At 38.6% G+C, this 15,575-nt stretch overlaps 1 protein-coding gene across 2 annotated transcripts in view; it reads left to right on the plus strand.

The window, feature by feature from the left end:
* The window catches only part of LOC137630568 (thioredoxin domain-containing protein 11), an 80,490-nt gene that overhangs the window by 37,828 nt on the left and 27,087 nt on the right, over positions 1 to 15,575 (plus strand). For both annotated transcript variants that reach the window (XM_068362100.1, XM_068362101.1), the window contains 7 exons: positions 392 to 598; positions 8,830 to 9,027; positions 9,329 to 9,518; positions 9,627 to 9,771; positions 11,926 to 12,115; positions 12,672 to 12,816; positions 14,890 to 15,118. In XM_068362100.1, coding sequence (XP_068218201.1) covers positions 392 to 598; positions 8,830 to 9,027; positions 9,329 to 9,518; positions 9,627 to 9,771; positions 11,926 to 12,115; positions 12,672 to 12,816; positions 14,890 to 15,118 — 1,304 coding nt within the window. The remainder of the gene's footprint in view (positions 1 to 391; positions 599 to 8,829; positions 9,028 to 9,328; positions 9,519 to 9,626; positions 9,772 to 11,925; positions 12,116 to 12,671; positions 12,817 to 14,889; positions 15,119 to 15,575) is intronic.

The raw sequence follows: 15,575 nt of genomic DNA on the forward strand, positions 1-15,575 counted from the left end.
CAGTACTTTGATATTTAGCTGATTGGATTTAAGCAAAATTGTTTAGAATTTTTACATTATGGTGTAGCAGTCAAATTAAAATTTTTGTGAAGTTAATGGATGGAAAATGGAAATAGATTTTTTTTTTCATAAATTGATTTTGTATTGAACAATTTTATTAGATTGATTTTTCTTTGCAGTGTTAATACAGTATCTATAAACAGCTATTTGTTATTTTATTCATATAATTTTGTATTTTATCATTTATGCTTTTGACCATTAGTGTAATTTTAGATCTAAAAAAATGTTTCACCATTTGTAATACTCAATGTATTCAAAGGAAATGCTTTATGAGTTATTTAGATTTAGATTTACTCATGGAAATGTTTCTTCAAATGATTCTCTCTTCCAGGCTGTTGTGTTGGGTTATTACGAGTTTAAAACTTCAAGACAACCGCCTAGAGGCTTCAGTTCTTTCTATCTAGCGTCTCTCCGTGCCTTACAATTTGACAATACATATTCTGTTGCCTGGGGTGTAGTCACAAATCCCCGCACTGCCAGAGCGCTGTCATTTAATGTTTCCCAATCAGTGCATATTGTCCTGTGGAATACAACATTGGTAAGTCTTATATATAGCATGCAGTAACTGAAATGGTTTTACAGAAGTTTGAAACTGTATCCCTAATCACCTTCTAATTGTTTTGAATTATTATAAAATTTTGCACTTGAAATATATACAGTATGTTGTATGTAATACTATCGCATTACGCATTATAGTCCGTTAAAGTTTCAAGTGTTTTTTCTTAATTAGATATTATAGTTTGGAATGATTATAAATCTGTGTAAATGTTAAGTCATATTGGAAAGACATTGCAATTAATCAGTATCACAATGCATAGACTATTTTATTATTATGGTGTCTAGTGGACATATACCCAAGTTATGTTGTAAAGTTTTTTCATATGTTTACATTACATATGAACACCATATATTAGGATTTAGAATATTAACTTTGGAATTAAATAACTTAAGAAAGTACATGCCTATTAGAGCTCTTACTATGTACCACATTGATTTTATATATTAAGGATCTAGAAAAGATACATTATAAGTTGACATGTGTTCAGACCGTTTGGTAGAAATCCTGTTTGTCGTTTGATATTTTAACATACCCGGGAGGATTTTTTATAGAGCATCTTAAAACAAAATTGAGAGATACCTACCCAACTCTTCAAAAGGCAAAGCATATTATGTTAGAAATATGCAGTTCATAAAAGATGATATAACCATCTAGATGATTAACTTTGAACTAACAGAAAATGATATTGAAAGGTTTAAAATGTGAGTTCAATATGCAAGTTCTAAGGGTGCAAAAGAGGGAGGCTAGACTTTTGATAATACTGGAGAGTGAAGGAAACAATTTACGAGTTATTGGTAGTAATTTGGAGTTTTAATTATGTTACAGATTTTATATTTAACAGTTGGATGTAAAAGAAATAGGAAGAGGAAGTATCCTAGATGGGAAAAAATATTTTCATGGTGGATCTGGTGACACTTTGCTTAAACATCCAATCAAGGTTTCCATATGTTTCTACAAAAATTGTCATTTCATTGTCTAAAATTAGTTATGCCTATATTTAAATTATTGAGCTAAAACAAAGCATGCACTAAAGAAAAAGTACATACTTTGATGAATTTTAATTAGCATCTCTGTGTTGCTTTGGGATTACTGTACTTTATAGGGAAAATTACATTATATAGTTTCATTTACTGACAATTCTTGCATTTTGAATATCTCTTCAATTTTTTTTTTATACATTTAGAAAATTAATCGCATGCCTCTTTGACAAGTCATTTACATTTGCAATTCCTTATGTAGAGAAGCAGTGTTATAAAATCTCAACTGTGAAAATTGGGAATCATTAGTTCAGATAGGAGATGTAGTTACTAACCAGCTTTCCTATTGAACTTTGTATGATTATTTGTTACTATAGCCATTTTTTTTTTAGTGAGGTAGATTTGCACCGACTCGCAGGGTTGCCCTTTTAGCTCGGAAAAGTGTCCTGATCGCTGATTGGTTGGACGAGATAATTCTAACCAATCAGATAGTAGGAAACTTTTCGAAGCTAAAAGGGCACTCCTGCGAGTTGGTGCAAATGCGCCCCATTTAAAAGAAAATTAAGTATAGTTTGTCAGCAGTTCCTGACGGTGGAATGATAAGCACACTGATATTTTATATAAGCTCCAAAAATTTTAGATTTTTCAATATTAATCTTACCCGATGATCATGTAGCTGTCAACTCTGTTGCCCGACAGATACGGTCGGGATACGCCAGCGATCGCTATACAGGTGGGGGTGTACACAACAGCGCCATCTGTGAGCAGGTACTCAAGTACTTCTTGTCAACAAGAACTCAATTTTTCCTCTGTCGTGCCACCGGCTAGACCTACTTGGATACGCTGTTGATTCTGGAGTTATTGTTCACGATTTGGTGATGTATTTGCTCTAGAGTTTAGCCTTCGCTATTCAGGAAGCTTTATCATTAGCTTAGCAAGTTTTTGGAATTAATTTGATTTAATTTTGGTGACGAAGAGAGTATGAACTCTCTTTCACTTTTAATGGCCGACCCTTCCCTTAGACGGAAGTGTTGGTGTCGAAGAGAGTATAGACTCTCTTTCTTAATTTTGCTTAATAAAGTTATAGATTTATTTTATATCTCTCCGCCTTTTATAGGCCTCTTCGATTAACTTCCTTTTATTATAAACTTATAAAAATTAATTTTTATGTTTGTTTATATGCGACCTTTCCTAATAGTAGGCGGTCTTTTCTTGGAACCGAAGTTAATTAACATTGAGCCCGTCATATCGTTTTTGCCTGTTAAGATTTTATGCTATTTTAATTTTAATGTTTTTGAAAGAATTTCTTTGATAGTCTCGTACTGTTTTCAAAGTTGAACTAACGTTTTGTTTTGTCTCCGCAGTTGTTGACGTTCAGAACGTTCAACTTGCGCTCTATCGTTACGATAGAGAGAGAGTATTCACGGTTTCACGTTGCAGTAAGAGTAAACCGATTCTAGCGTTTTGTTCATTCTTTCTTAGCTTAAATGGTTTTAATTCTAATAAAGGAACTTTTTATTTGGGAAATCTTTCAGTTTTTTTTTTTTTTTTTTCCTTTAACAATAATATGTTTTAACGATATATATAATTGGGCTCATCTCTCAGGTTCTAAGTCAAGAGAGAGAGAGAGAGAGAGAGATAGAGACGGAGGGAGAGAGAGGAGGATAAACGTTTCGTTCAAGCGGGTAACGTTGTTATCGTTTTTGCTCTTCTCCCTAGTCTCTTTAAGGGAAGAAGGTAAAACGTTTCTAGAGTTTTATTCTTGTTCCCAGGCTTTATGCGGTGAGAGATTTTAAACGTAGTTTATTTGATCTAGTGTTTAGTCTCTTTTCCAGCCACTGAATTCTTTATCTTTCATTATGTTTTTCTGTTACATTGTAATACTGTTTTCGCAATTACTAACTTTTAATGAAGGATAGGATTGCGTGTTTCAGGTACAAACCACTTAAAGTTTCGAGTTCAGTGAAATAAGTGCAAACAGAAAATCAAAAGTGATAAAGTGATAAGCGCAAAGTGTTACAGTGTTGCGTTCGAGGGTTCGTCTGTTCGTGCCAGTTGTTCGCCTAGTCTGGGACCTCTTACAAGCTCCCAAGCCCAGGGGAGAAGTAATGTCGAAGGACTTATGGGTTCATCAGGCCTTGATCGACGAACAGACGTTTCCCTCCGTGGTTTCGGGTGTATCCACTCACGTAGCCGACGTGATCACCCCACCCACACAAAGACGAGAGAGCCCATTTATTCCTCGTCTGCGGAAGAGGTTTCTCGCAGAAACCATGGACCAAATCTTGCAGCTTTTAAGTGCAAGTCGGTCCCTTCCGCGCAAGTCCAACGGCCTAGGTGTAGCCACTGGGTCAGTTCGGACTTGCTGCAGTACAACAACTGCACACCTCCCAGAGAGGCAAGGTGGTACCGCAACAGGCAGTAACTCCGTCTGTTGCCGCACCAGCTGTTTTAGACCCTCAGTCTCAACGGACAGTAGCTCCGTTTGTTGTTGTCTTTCATAGACCCTAGTGGTCCATGCTGCAGACTATACAGTCTCAGCTTGCTCCTTCATACAGGAGTATCATGCTGGAAGGTTGACAATGCAGCCTGTTAACCTACAACCCGCCGAGGTTGTGCGCTCAGCAGATACTGCGGCTGCCTGCTCCCACCCTCCACCTGTGAGAGCTCCACCTCCGATGCGCAGTCCACCCTGCCAGACGCATGTTCTTGCTGCGCCTCCTGCTTTCATGCGTGAGTTGCCGCATCGGGAGTTGCCGGGTTCCAGCACTATGCGGCAACCTCCTCAACCCATGAGGCAGGAGCCTCATTCTATGCGGCATCCTCCTCAACCCAGGAGGCAGGAGCCTCATGCTATGCGGCAACCTCCTCAACCCATGAGGCAGGAGCCTCATGCTATGCGGCATCCTCCTCAATCCATGAGGCAGGAGCCTCATGCTATGCGGCATCCTCCTCAACCCATGAGGCAGGAGCCTCATGCTATGAGGAGCCTCATGCTATGCGGCATCCTCCTCAACCCATGAGGCAGGAGCCTCATGCTATGCGGCAACCTCCTCAACCCATGAGGCAGGAGCCTCATACTATGCGGCATCCTCCTCAACCCATGCGGCATGAGCCTCATCCCTTGCAGCATGAGCCTCATCCCATGCAGCATGAGCCTCATACCATGCAGCATGAGCCTCATCCCATGCAGCATGAGCCTCATCCCATGCAGCATAAGCCGCATGCCATGCAACATGCTCTGCATACCTTACAGCATGCTCTACATACAGCATGCTCTGCATACCTTACAGCATGCTCTGCATACCTTACAGCATGCTCTGCATACCTTACACATGCTCTGCATACCTTACAGCATGCTCTGCATACCTTACAGCATGCTCTGCATACAGCATGCTCTGCATACCTTACAGCATGCTCTGCATACTATGCTCTGCATACAGCATGCTCTGCATTCCTTACAACATGCTCTGCATTCCTTACAGCATGCTCTGCATACAGCATGCTCTGCATACCTTACCGCATGCTCCTCAGTCACACATCTTTGGTTGTTGCCAACTCACAAGACTGTCAAGCAGTTTCATAACGTTGCCTTCTGGTCTGCTGCTTTTGCACCAGTGAAACCCTCACTGAAAGAACTTAGCTTTTCTCGGATATGGTTCCTGTAGATGAGAAAGTGCTATTCTCCCTCCTTCTGATATTCCCTTGAGGACTCTGTCATTTGGAGAGGAGCCTTAAGCTGCTTAGCCTCCTATGGACTTTTATTTAAGCATAACATGCTTCCAGGGAGGGTAATGGTTCCGCTTCAGTCGCTAACCCCGTCTGTTGCCACACCTGCTCCCATAGACCTTGAGCTTTGTTGCAAGACATGCAGTCCAAGCTTAGTCCTTGTTAGAGGATTTTTGTTTACGGAGTCAGTGTGTCACTGGGAAGACGTTCAACAACCATCAGAGGTGACTTGTTGTGACGCAGTGCGGCAACCTCAGCAACCCGATAAGGAGTTGTCTGTACTACCCAGACAGTCTAGACAGTTTCGGGTTGTCGCTGTACTTCCTCGCTTGCCCATGATTGACAGTTCACAGACTATGCAGCAGTACCATGATCTTGTGTCCGGCTCCGTCAGACGACTGGCTTTTAAGAGCTCCCACAAGTCATCGCTGTCTGGAGAATCTCAGATGGACTATGGATCTGACCAAGGAACTGGGCCTCCTGGTCAATTTAGAGGAGTCCCAGCTCGTCCCATCCCAGACCATTGTCTACCTGGGTATGGAGCTTCAGAGTCGAGCTTTTCGGGCATTTCCATCGGCCCCAAGGATCTACCAAGCCCTAGAATGCATCCAGAGCATGCTGAGAAGGAACCGATGCTCAGTCAGGTAGTGGATGAGTCTAACAGGGACACTTTCATCGCTGGCCCTGTTCATCGAGTTAGGGAGACTCCACCTCCGCCCCCTTCAGTATCATCTAGCTGCTCACTGGATAAAGGACATGACGCTAGAGACGGTCTCAGTTCCTGTTTCCGAAGAGAGGAGGTCTACTCTAACGTGGTGAAAGAACAGCTTTCTTCTCAAGGAAGGTCTACCTTTGGCTGTTCAGAAACCCGACCGCCGTCTCTTCTCGGACGCATCAGACACGGGCTGGAGTGCGCCTTTGGACGGACAGGAATGCTCGGGAACATGGAATCAGGAGCAAAGGACACTTCACATCAATTGCAAGGAGCTGTTGGCGGTTCATCTGGCCTTGATAAACTTCAAGTCCCTCCAGCTTAACAAGGTGGTGGAGGTGGACTCTGACAACACCACAGCCTTGGCTTACATCTCCAAGCAGGGAGGGACTCATTCGTGGAAGTTGTTCTAGATCGCAAGGGACCTCCTCATCTGGTCAAAAGATCGAAAGCTCACGCTGGTAACGAGGTTCATTCAGGGCGATATGAATGTCATGGCAGATCGCCTCAGCCGGAAGGGTCAGGTCATCCCCACAGAGTGGACCCTTCACAAGAATGTTTGCAGCAGACTTTGGGCCCTGTGGGGTCAGCCAACCATAGATCTGTTCGCTACCTCGATAACCTAGAGGCTCCCGTTGTATTGTTCTCCGATTCCAGACCCAGCAGCAGTTCACGTGGATGCTTTTCTGCTGGATTGGTCCCATCTCGACCTGTATGCATTCCCGCCGTTCAAGATTGTCAACAGGGTACTTCAGAAGTTCGCCTCTCGCAAAGGGAAACGGCTGACGTTGGTTGCTCCCCTCTGGCCCGCGAGAGAATGGTTCATAGAGGTACTGCAATGGCTGGTCGACATTCCCAGGACTCTTCCTCTAGGAGTGGACCTTCTACGTCAACCTCACGTAAAGAAGGTACACCCAAACCTCCACGCTCTTCGTCTGACTGCCTTCAGACTATCGAAAGACTCTCAAGAGCTAGGGGCTTTTCGAAGGAGGCAGCCAGAGCGATTGCCAGAGCAAGGAGGACATCCACTCTCAGAGTCTATCAGTCTAAATGGGAAGTCTTCCGAAGCTGGTACAAGGCCAATGCAGTTTCCTCAACCAGTACCACTGTAACCCAGATTGCTGACTTCCTGTTACATCTAAGGAACGTAAGATCCCTTTCAGCTCCTACGATCAAGGGTTACAGAAGTATGTTGGCAGCGGTTTTCCGCCACAGAGGCTTGGATCTTTCCACCAACAAAGATCTACAGGACCTCCTTAGGTCTTTTGAGACCTCCACTCCAGGCTGGAATCTAGACGTGGTCCTAAGGTTCCTTATGTCATCAAGATTTCAACCTCTCCAATCAGCCTCTTTTAAGGACCTCACATTAAAAACTCTTTTCCTCGTGTGCTTGGCAACAGCTAAAAGAGTAAGTGAGATCCACGCCTTCAGCAGGAACATAGTTTTCACATCTGAAACGGCTACATGTTCCTTGCAGCTCGGTTTTTTTGCTAAAACGAGCTTCCTTCACGTCCTTGGCCTAAGTCGTTCGAGATCCCAAGCCTGTCCAACTTGGTGGGGAACGAACTGGAGAGAGTACTTTGCCCAGTTAGAGCTCTTAGGTACTATCTAAAAAGGTCATAACCTTTACGAGGACAATCAGAAGCCTTATGGTGTGCTATCAAGAAGCCTTCTCTTCCAATGTCTAAGAACTCAGTTTCTTACTAAATCAGGCTTCTGATTAGGGAAGCACATTCTCATCTGAAGGAAGAAGACCTTGCTTTGCTGAAGGTAAGGGCACATGAAGTGAGAGCTGTGGCTACTTCAGTGGCCTTCAAACAGAACCGTTCTCTGCAGAGTGTTATGGATGCAACCTATTGGAGAAGCAAGTCAGTGTTCGCATCATTCTATCTCAAAGATGTCCAGTCTCTTTACGAGAACTGCTACACCCTGGGACCATTCGTAGCAACGAATGCAGTAGTAGGCGGGGGCTCAGCCACTACATTCCCATAATCCCATAACCTTTTTAACCTTTCTCTTGAATACTTTTTATGGGTTGTACGGTCGGCTAAGAAGCCTTCCACATCCTTGTTGATTTGGCGGGTGGTCAATTCTTTCTTGAGAAGCGCCGAGGTTAAAGGTTGTGATGAGGTCCTTTAGTATGGGTTGCAGCCCTTTATACTTCAGCACCTAAGAGTCGTTCAGCATCCTAAGAGGACCGCTACGCTCAGTAAGGAAGACGTACTTAATAAAGGCAGAGTAATGGTTCAAGTCGTCTTCCTTACCAGGTACTTATTTATTTTATGTTATTTTTGAATAACTAATAAAATGAAATACGGGATACTTAGCTTCTTTGTTAACATGTATGCTGGTCTCCACCCACCACCCTGGGTGTGAATCAGCTACATGATCATCGGGTAAGATTAATATTGAAAAATGTTATTTTCATTAGTAAAATAAATTTTTGAATATACTTACCCGATGATCATGAATTTAAGGACCCACCCTTCCTCCCCATAGAGAACCAGTGGACCGAGGAGAAAATTGAGTTCTTGTTGACAAGAAGTACTTGAGTACCTGCTCACAGATGGCGCTGTTGTGTACACCCCCACCTGTATAGCGATCGCTGGCGTATCCCGACCGTAGATTTCTGTCGGGCAACAGAGTTGACAGCTACATGATCATCGGGTAAGTATATTCAAAAATTTATTTTACTAATGAAAATAACATTTTTTAAGAATATAACTTATTGATATGCTGTTAGCTCTGAAATCTTTTCATATATTGTAATGTACCTTCATTGTTCCTTTCAGGTATACACAGCAGCTAGTACAGCTGACAGTGAAGGTATTACTAACTGGGTATTTAAGCGATTGGATGAAACTGCAACTTGGATTGAGGTCCCAGGCACAAAAAGTTTAGCGTTGAATAAGGTTTTGCAAAGTGGCCCATCTCTAATTGTTTTTACTCCAGATAACCCTTATTACTCAGCTAATGATCCTTTTACACTGGTAAGTGATGTGTTAAAAACAGTATAAAGTGCAGTATTTTATTTCTTGTAATGGTTAGGTGGAATTTTCACTGGAGTTCATTTGTAATTTATTACAGCAAAATTGTTTCAATACAGGGCTATTTGTATTACCAATAGAGATGTTAGTTAATTTTTTTCATGATTTTATTTTCAACGATTAAGCATCTTCTGTATATTTTTGGTATTTACTATGGGCATAATTAGTTGGGTGTATATAATTTTCATTGTATTAGTGAAAACTGAAAATATACTATGTTTTTTACTTTGTTACTCTTTCAAAGCTACGGGAAGTTTCTCTAGATTATTACAACTGTGAACAATCCAGTCGAGTTAGCAACCTCGGGCAATATTTGGGTTCCATGCGATCTAGAGGTCGTGGACAGTTGAGACAAGCTGAAAGAATTTGCAAGTCATTCCTTAAGGAACAGCTTAGTGTCATACATCTTACAAGACCACACTTCAATTTTCAAGGTACTCGAGATGGATAAATTTTATTTGAGAAATATGCTAGTGCATACCTGTCCCGTTACTAAATTCTTATTTGGTGTCGTCATCATTGACTGAGATTTTAATTTCCAGATGAAACCTGTTGCCGAACTATGTCACCCTCAGACATTAGAAGCACTGCCGAGAAAAGCGATGACAAGGTTTGCGATGTATGTATCCATGGTCCTTCTAAACTTGATGACACACACGCAAAACACTGCTCGACTCCAAGCTCGTTGTAAGTCTTGTGATGCAGTTCCAAATTATTACAAGTAACTTCCTTGCTTTTATCACTCATTAGTAATTCTGTTTATCTTTTTAATAATACTAATAATGTTTATGAATATATTAGAACTCTTATTTTACCACAAACTCATTACTATTACTTGGCCATTAATCCATAATTCTTAAGTACTAAAACCCTGAAAGAAAAAATTTGATTGCTAACACAACGTGACATTCAAGCAAGTCTCCTTTTGGTCTCTTGTAGCAACTCATTTTTCTTCCCCAAAGTGTATATATGTAACTCAGATTTTCAGATTCTTTTTTTAAATATCTTTCTGATATTTTTTCTTGCCGTGGGTTCAGTGATCAATTTTGTATTTGTTGATAGGTTTTAGTACCATTTATTTGGGGGCGACAGGTTCATTTACATCAGTTATGTTCTGGATTCTGGTTCCCTGCTTATTATGGAATTTGGGATTTAGATTTTTTATTTTTCTTTATGCTAGACATGTCTTAGTCTTCATTCATTGAAGATCTTCAATGGTGGCTAAATACAAAATAGCTTCAAATATGGATCCTTCATAATCAGCCTCCTCCAGAAGTCTTGTTTTTTTCTAATTCCTCAGGTTCTTGGAAATCAAGGGTTATGGCTTGTTGTAATGCAAAATCCAAACCATCGTTCTCTAAACTGTTTCAGTCAAATACTGTAATTTGTATTTTTCCTAGCCATACAAACCTGAGTCCATTAGGTTGAATTTCCCTCAACCACCTTTCTCAGTCTTCAGCTGAAAGGTCAAAAGGGAAGAGATTTCTCGCTCCCACTTGTTACTTAACTGCTCGTTATGCGATCTAATATGCGTCCAGCTTGCAATGAAAGAAAAATCCCTACTTGAAGAATTCAAGTTTGTATTGTTAGGAAAAACATAAATTACTTTACGTACTTTAAAAATTTTGTCAATATGATCTGCTAGTTGCTAGGGCCAGTAAGGCCATTCTATGCCAAGGTATAAAGCTGAGTAGAAGCATAAAGATTGGCTAAGAAGGTGGAAGAAAGGAAGTGGAAGCAGAGATGAAGTTGGAGGCTAAAAAATGTATGCAGCTAGAGTTCAAATGGTTGCTGCAAATACCCATTATCAATCTTGAATTTTCAAGGGTTAAGTTGATCTGAGTACTGTGATAATGTTTGAAATTATCTAATACCATGTTATGTAAAAGGTATTGATGAAAGAGATGTTAAAGTTTCCTCGCTGTCATGTGGATTTTTATAGACTAGCAAACACCAATATTTGAGTTTTAGTACAGTATACTTTTCTTATATTCCATAATTGTTTGTAGGAGTGGGAGCCTTGCAGGGTATGCAACTTAAGATTTATTTTATAAATTTAGGAAGTGAATGTATAAAAAGCAGGCTAGCATAACTAACATAACCTAGGTTACTTAAGCTAAGCTCCATTAATCATAACCCTTGCAATTTTATGTAACAGCACATTTATTTAGCATCTTCTACACTATTTAACAAATTTACATTATGCCAGCTGATATGCAAAACATATGAATACCCTGTCAAATATATGGCAGCTCTTTAAGGGTAATCTACCAAGAATGGTAAAAAATCTAAACGTACTCCATACATCATAATTATTTATACCTTTTTATATTGAAGCTGTATAGTCACAATTAATCGGAGAAATTTGCATAACTATGGATTTCAAAAATAAAAGTAAAGTTATCAACAAATCTTTCAATCACACAGTTAAACAGAAAAGCTTGACAGATTGCTCGTGGTTGTAATTTCAATAATATGAAGTAGAGTATGCAAAATAGGATTTCAATATTTTATTGATATCTTTTCTGTGTGAAGTGGAAAGTTAATTTTTAAAACTTTTTAATCAATTTACAATGTTCTTTATGTTCTTCAGATACAGCAATGTATTGTACATACTTTTAACTCTTATTGTGTATGGTACTTGCTACCTATCTCATTTTATTTGATGTTTTGATACCTTATCAGTTTAACAATTTTTTTCCTACAGTCAGCAGATTTAAGTTGATTGGTTTGTATGAATTTTGCTTTATCATATTTGCTTTAACATATTTCCTGTGTTGCAGATGTAAACAAATAGTTGCGAGTTAAATAGATTTAATTCTTTTTGAAATGTATTTCCAGTGCAGAGGAGTCTGATCTACTTCAACATGTAAACAACCTCATGACTGTCTTTAGCGATTCTTGCCGGGAACTTATGCTTCAGTATACTCCTTGGCAGCACTACTCTGTATGCTGTCAACGCAACAATACGTCTAATGACAAAGAAACATCTCCAAAGCCAACTAGTGAAGAAAAACCACCTGAAAGCAATGTGAGAAGGTCCTTGATGTGTGTTAATGTCTATTATAGTATGGAGCTTGCAACTACTTTGAGAAATAAGCAATTCATTGTCCCCCTGATAGAAAGGCTATTTTTGGGAAGTTGAAGTTTCAGTAAAAACATAGTAGGTATTTGTACACGATTTTAAATTAATTTTGAGTTCATGTACTTTTGTTTGATCTTTTAATGACTTCCTTTCATATGCTAAGACTAAAAAGTGCAATGGTCTAAGTTTTCTTTGGTACTTATATCTTTGGCCCGTAGTTGAGGGGAATAACCCCTTCATATATGTTATTTTGTAGTTGGCATATTGTTTTTCTTTAATAATTACCTGCACTGATAATTGATCATTTCAAGAATGGTTTCTTCCATTAATTTAAGTGGCACTATACATTAAAAATGTATGAATAGAAATTGGTGGTCAAGTTTAATGGGTATACTGTATATTCAAATTGAAAAACTGTAAAATTTAATTAATTGTTTTTTTCATGTTTTTTTTTATCTCCACCAAGAAATGCACTTCATATTTTGTTTCATTCTTTATTTAGCCTGTTGAGGGAGGATTAAAGGATGACCGCATTGAGAAACTTGTTGCTGTGTCTGCTGAGGATCAGTGCAAGAGACTATTTCATGGGTCTCTTTTGGCAGCACCAGCTCTGCTTAAGGACAACCAACCAGCAGCATCTCTAACAGGTATTATTTATAATTCAAACTTAAGGATTAGATTTATTTTGGGACCATGCTGTTTCAGATCTTTTGCCCCTTGATAAAAAGAAAGTTTTTGGCTAAAGTATTCATGTATTAGGAATACAATGGTACCTCAGAATATGAGTTTAATCTGTCCCACAAGCTAGGTTGAAACCAAAACAATTTCCCCCATAAGAATCAGGAGATTTAACTTGATACATTCCACATGCTTATAATTACACATAATTATTATTATTATTGTTACTATTACCAGATAAGCTGCAAGCCTAGTTGTTAACGCAGAATGCTATAATCCCATGGGCTCCAACAGGAAATAAATAAACTACATGAGAATTACTGAATAGTATGAAAAATTTTAAAGATCAGTAACAATGTTAAACTACATGTGTCATATATAATCTATGAAAGAAACAGGTCAGCCTGTTCAACATAAAAACATTCGCTGTAAGTTTGAACTATTGAAGTTCACTGATTCAACTGCCTGATACCGAATATCATTCCACAATCTGGCCACAACTGGGGTAAAACTTCTAGAATACTGTGTAGTATTGTCCTTATGATGGAGAAGTCATGACTGTTAGAATTAACTCCCTACCTCGTACTACGTACGGTGTCGTACAGTCTGAAAGATCCGTATGCAAAGGATGGTTAGAATTATAAAACTTATGCAATATGCATAAATAATTAGCTAAACAACAGTCCCAGACATCTAAATGAGATATAAGAGATTTAATAGACTGTAAGTTCTTGTCCATCAAATGAAGATGAGATTCAGCAGCTGAAGATGAGACAAGAGAACAATACTCGAAACAGGGCAGAATGAAAGAATTAAAATACTTAAGAATAGAGTGATCACCAAAAATCTTGAAAAGACTTCCTTACTAAGGCAAATATTTTGGTTTCTCAAAAGTAAATTTCCAATAAAAAATCTTACCTACAATTTTTAAGGAGTCGTATAGAATTACAGAAACATTATCAATGCAGAGATCAGGATGTTGAGGAGCCACTGTCCTTGACCTGCTTACAATCATACTTTGAGTTTTGTTAAGATACATCTTCATGCCCCATAATTTTCACCATGCACTAATTTTAGCTAGATTGCTATTAATGGATTCAACAACCCCAGATTTACATCAGGTACAGGCTGATCAGTCTTAATAACGAAATCGTAGCATGATCAGATGTTCCAACTGGAGAACCTACCTTAGTTGTTATAACACCAGGGGAGTTAGTGTATGGTATGTCCAAGCAGTTACCAGAATTGTGTGTAGCTTCCCATTTACAGTACATTCAAAAATTGTACATTCAAAAATTATGACCCCCAACATCAGAAATTAATACAGATTAATAATTCACAATGAAAAATAGAAATTTGGACAAAATAACTAGCACTTTACCATTGAGGAGAGTCGTGGCAGGTGTGGAGAAGGATGATGATATTGCGAGTTCTCTGTCATGAACAGCATTTGGTATCACTAACTGAACCACATGATTTATGCTTTATGCACACTGGTCTGGTTGAGTTTTTGTACACTTAAATTCAATTTTGTCACGGAACCTATCTAGAGACAATTGCTTTTGTATTTTCTTTAAAATGAGATAAAAATGCGGTAAATTTTGAAGGGCGTGAAGAAAACGTGTGTGGCATATGGACACCACTTGACTGTTCATGTGCTAGTCTCGTTAGTACTTGTCCACAAAAAATGCAAATACGAAGGGAATGCTTGTACAGTATAGCAATTAAGAGTTTTCATGCTTGCATACTGATTTCATTGTTATCAGAGTTACTCATAACATAAGATATTAATGTATGTATGTTGATATATATTTCATAATTGCATATTACACTAGTGTTATGGTTGACAATTACAGTCAAGCACTACTTAGCTGTGGTAGTGTATGCTATGAAACTTGGTATTGTAGCCTACCCTGTGAACTTTTCACACATTCAAAAATATCAGGCATATGAAATTACTAAATTGATTAAAAATTTCATCTTGAATGAAACATGCATTTGTCTTGAGTTTTAGTAATGGATTTTTTTATATTAATTTTCAGGTTTGGGATGCAAAACTAACAGGTCTTTGTCATTTGTTGCAATTGATTCACTCCATAACAAGAATATGGCGTTAAGACTCGGTGTCAACATGACAGCCAGGGAACCTTTAAATACTGCTGCTGTCATTGTAGATCTTGACAAGGAAACCCATTTTGTTATGGATGCTAGTTTGTCAAAGCCAACTTTAGTGAATTTCATTCTCAATTACACAAATGGGTTACTAGACAGGTAAGCTCAAAACTATACATGCATAACCATTCCAAGAAACGTAATCAGTTCCACATATTGTTGCTAAGCAATTTATCACTTGATATTTCAACTTTTTTACTGCCTTAATAAATATGTAAGATTTAATTCAAAGTCTGTAAAGAATGGGAAAGATATAAAAAATTTCCATATATTTTTCCAATTACTTTCTAACAAAAAAGTAATATTTATATTATATTTTATATTTCTTGTAGCATGAAGTGATCAATTTCACTTCCAAATAAACTTGACAAAGTGAGTTTATATGAAAAGAAAGGTTATTTTAAATTAATGGAAAAAGTTTCAGGGTAAACCATTGTCATAGTCAAGTAAGGTAATTTCACTTGGGATATTTATATGAACAAAATCTCCAGCACTACTTTTCCAAGTCTTTGATCTCACACAGGTCACAAGGTATTATGGCTATATAATTTTACAT

This window comes from Palaemon carinicauda, chromosome 38 (assembly GCF_036898095.1).
Source record: "Palaemon carinicauda isolate YSFRI2023 chromosome 38, ASM3689809v2, whole genome shotgun sequence".
In the NCBI taxonomy this organism is placed as follows: Eukaryota; Metazoa; Arthropoda; class Malacostraca; order Decapoda; family Palaemonidae; genus Palaemon; species Palaemon carinicauda.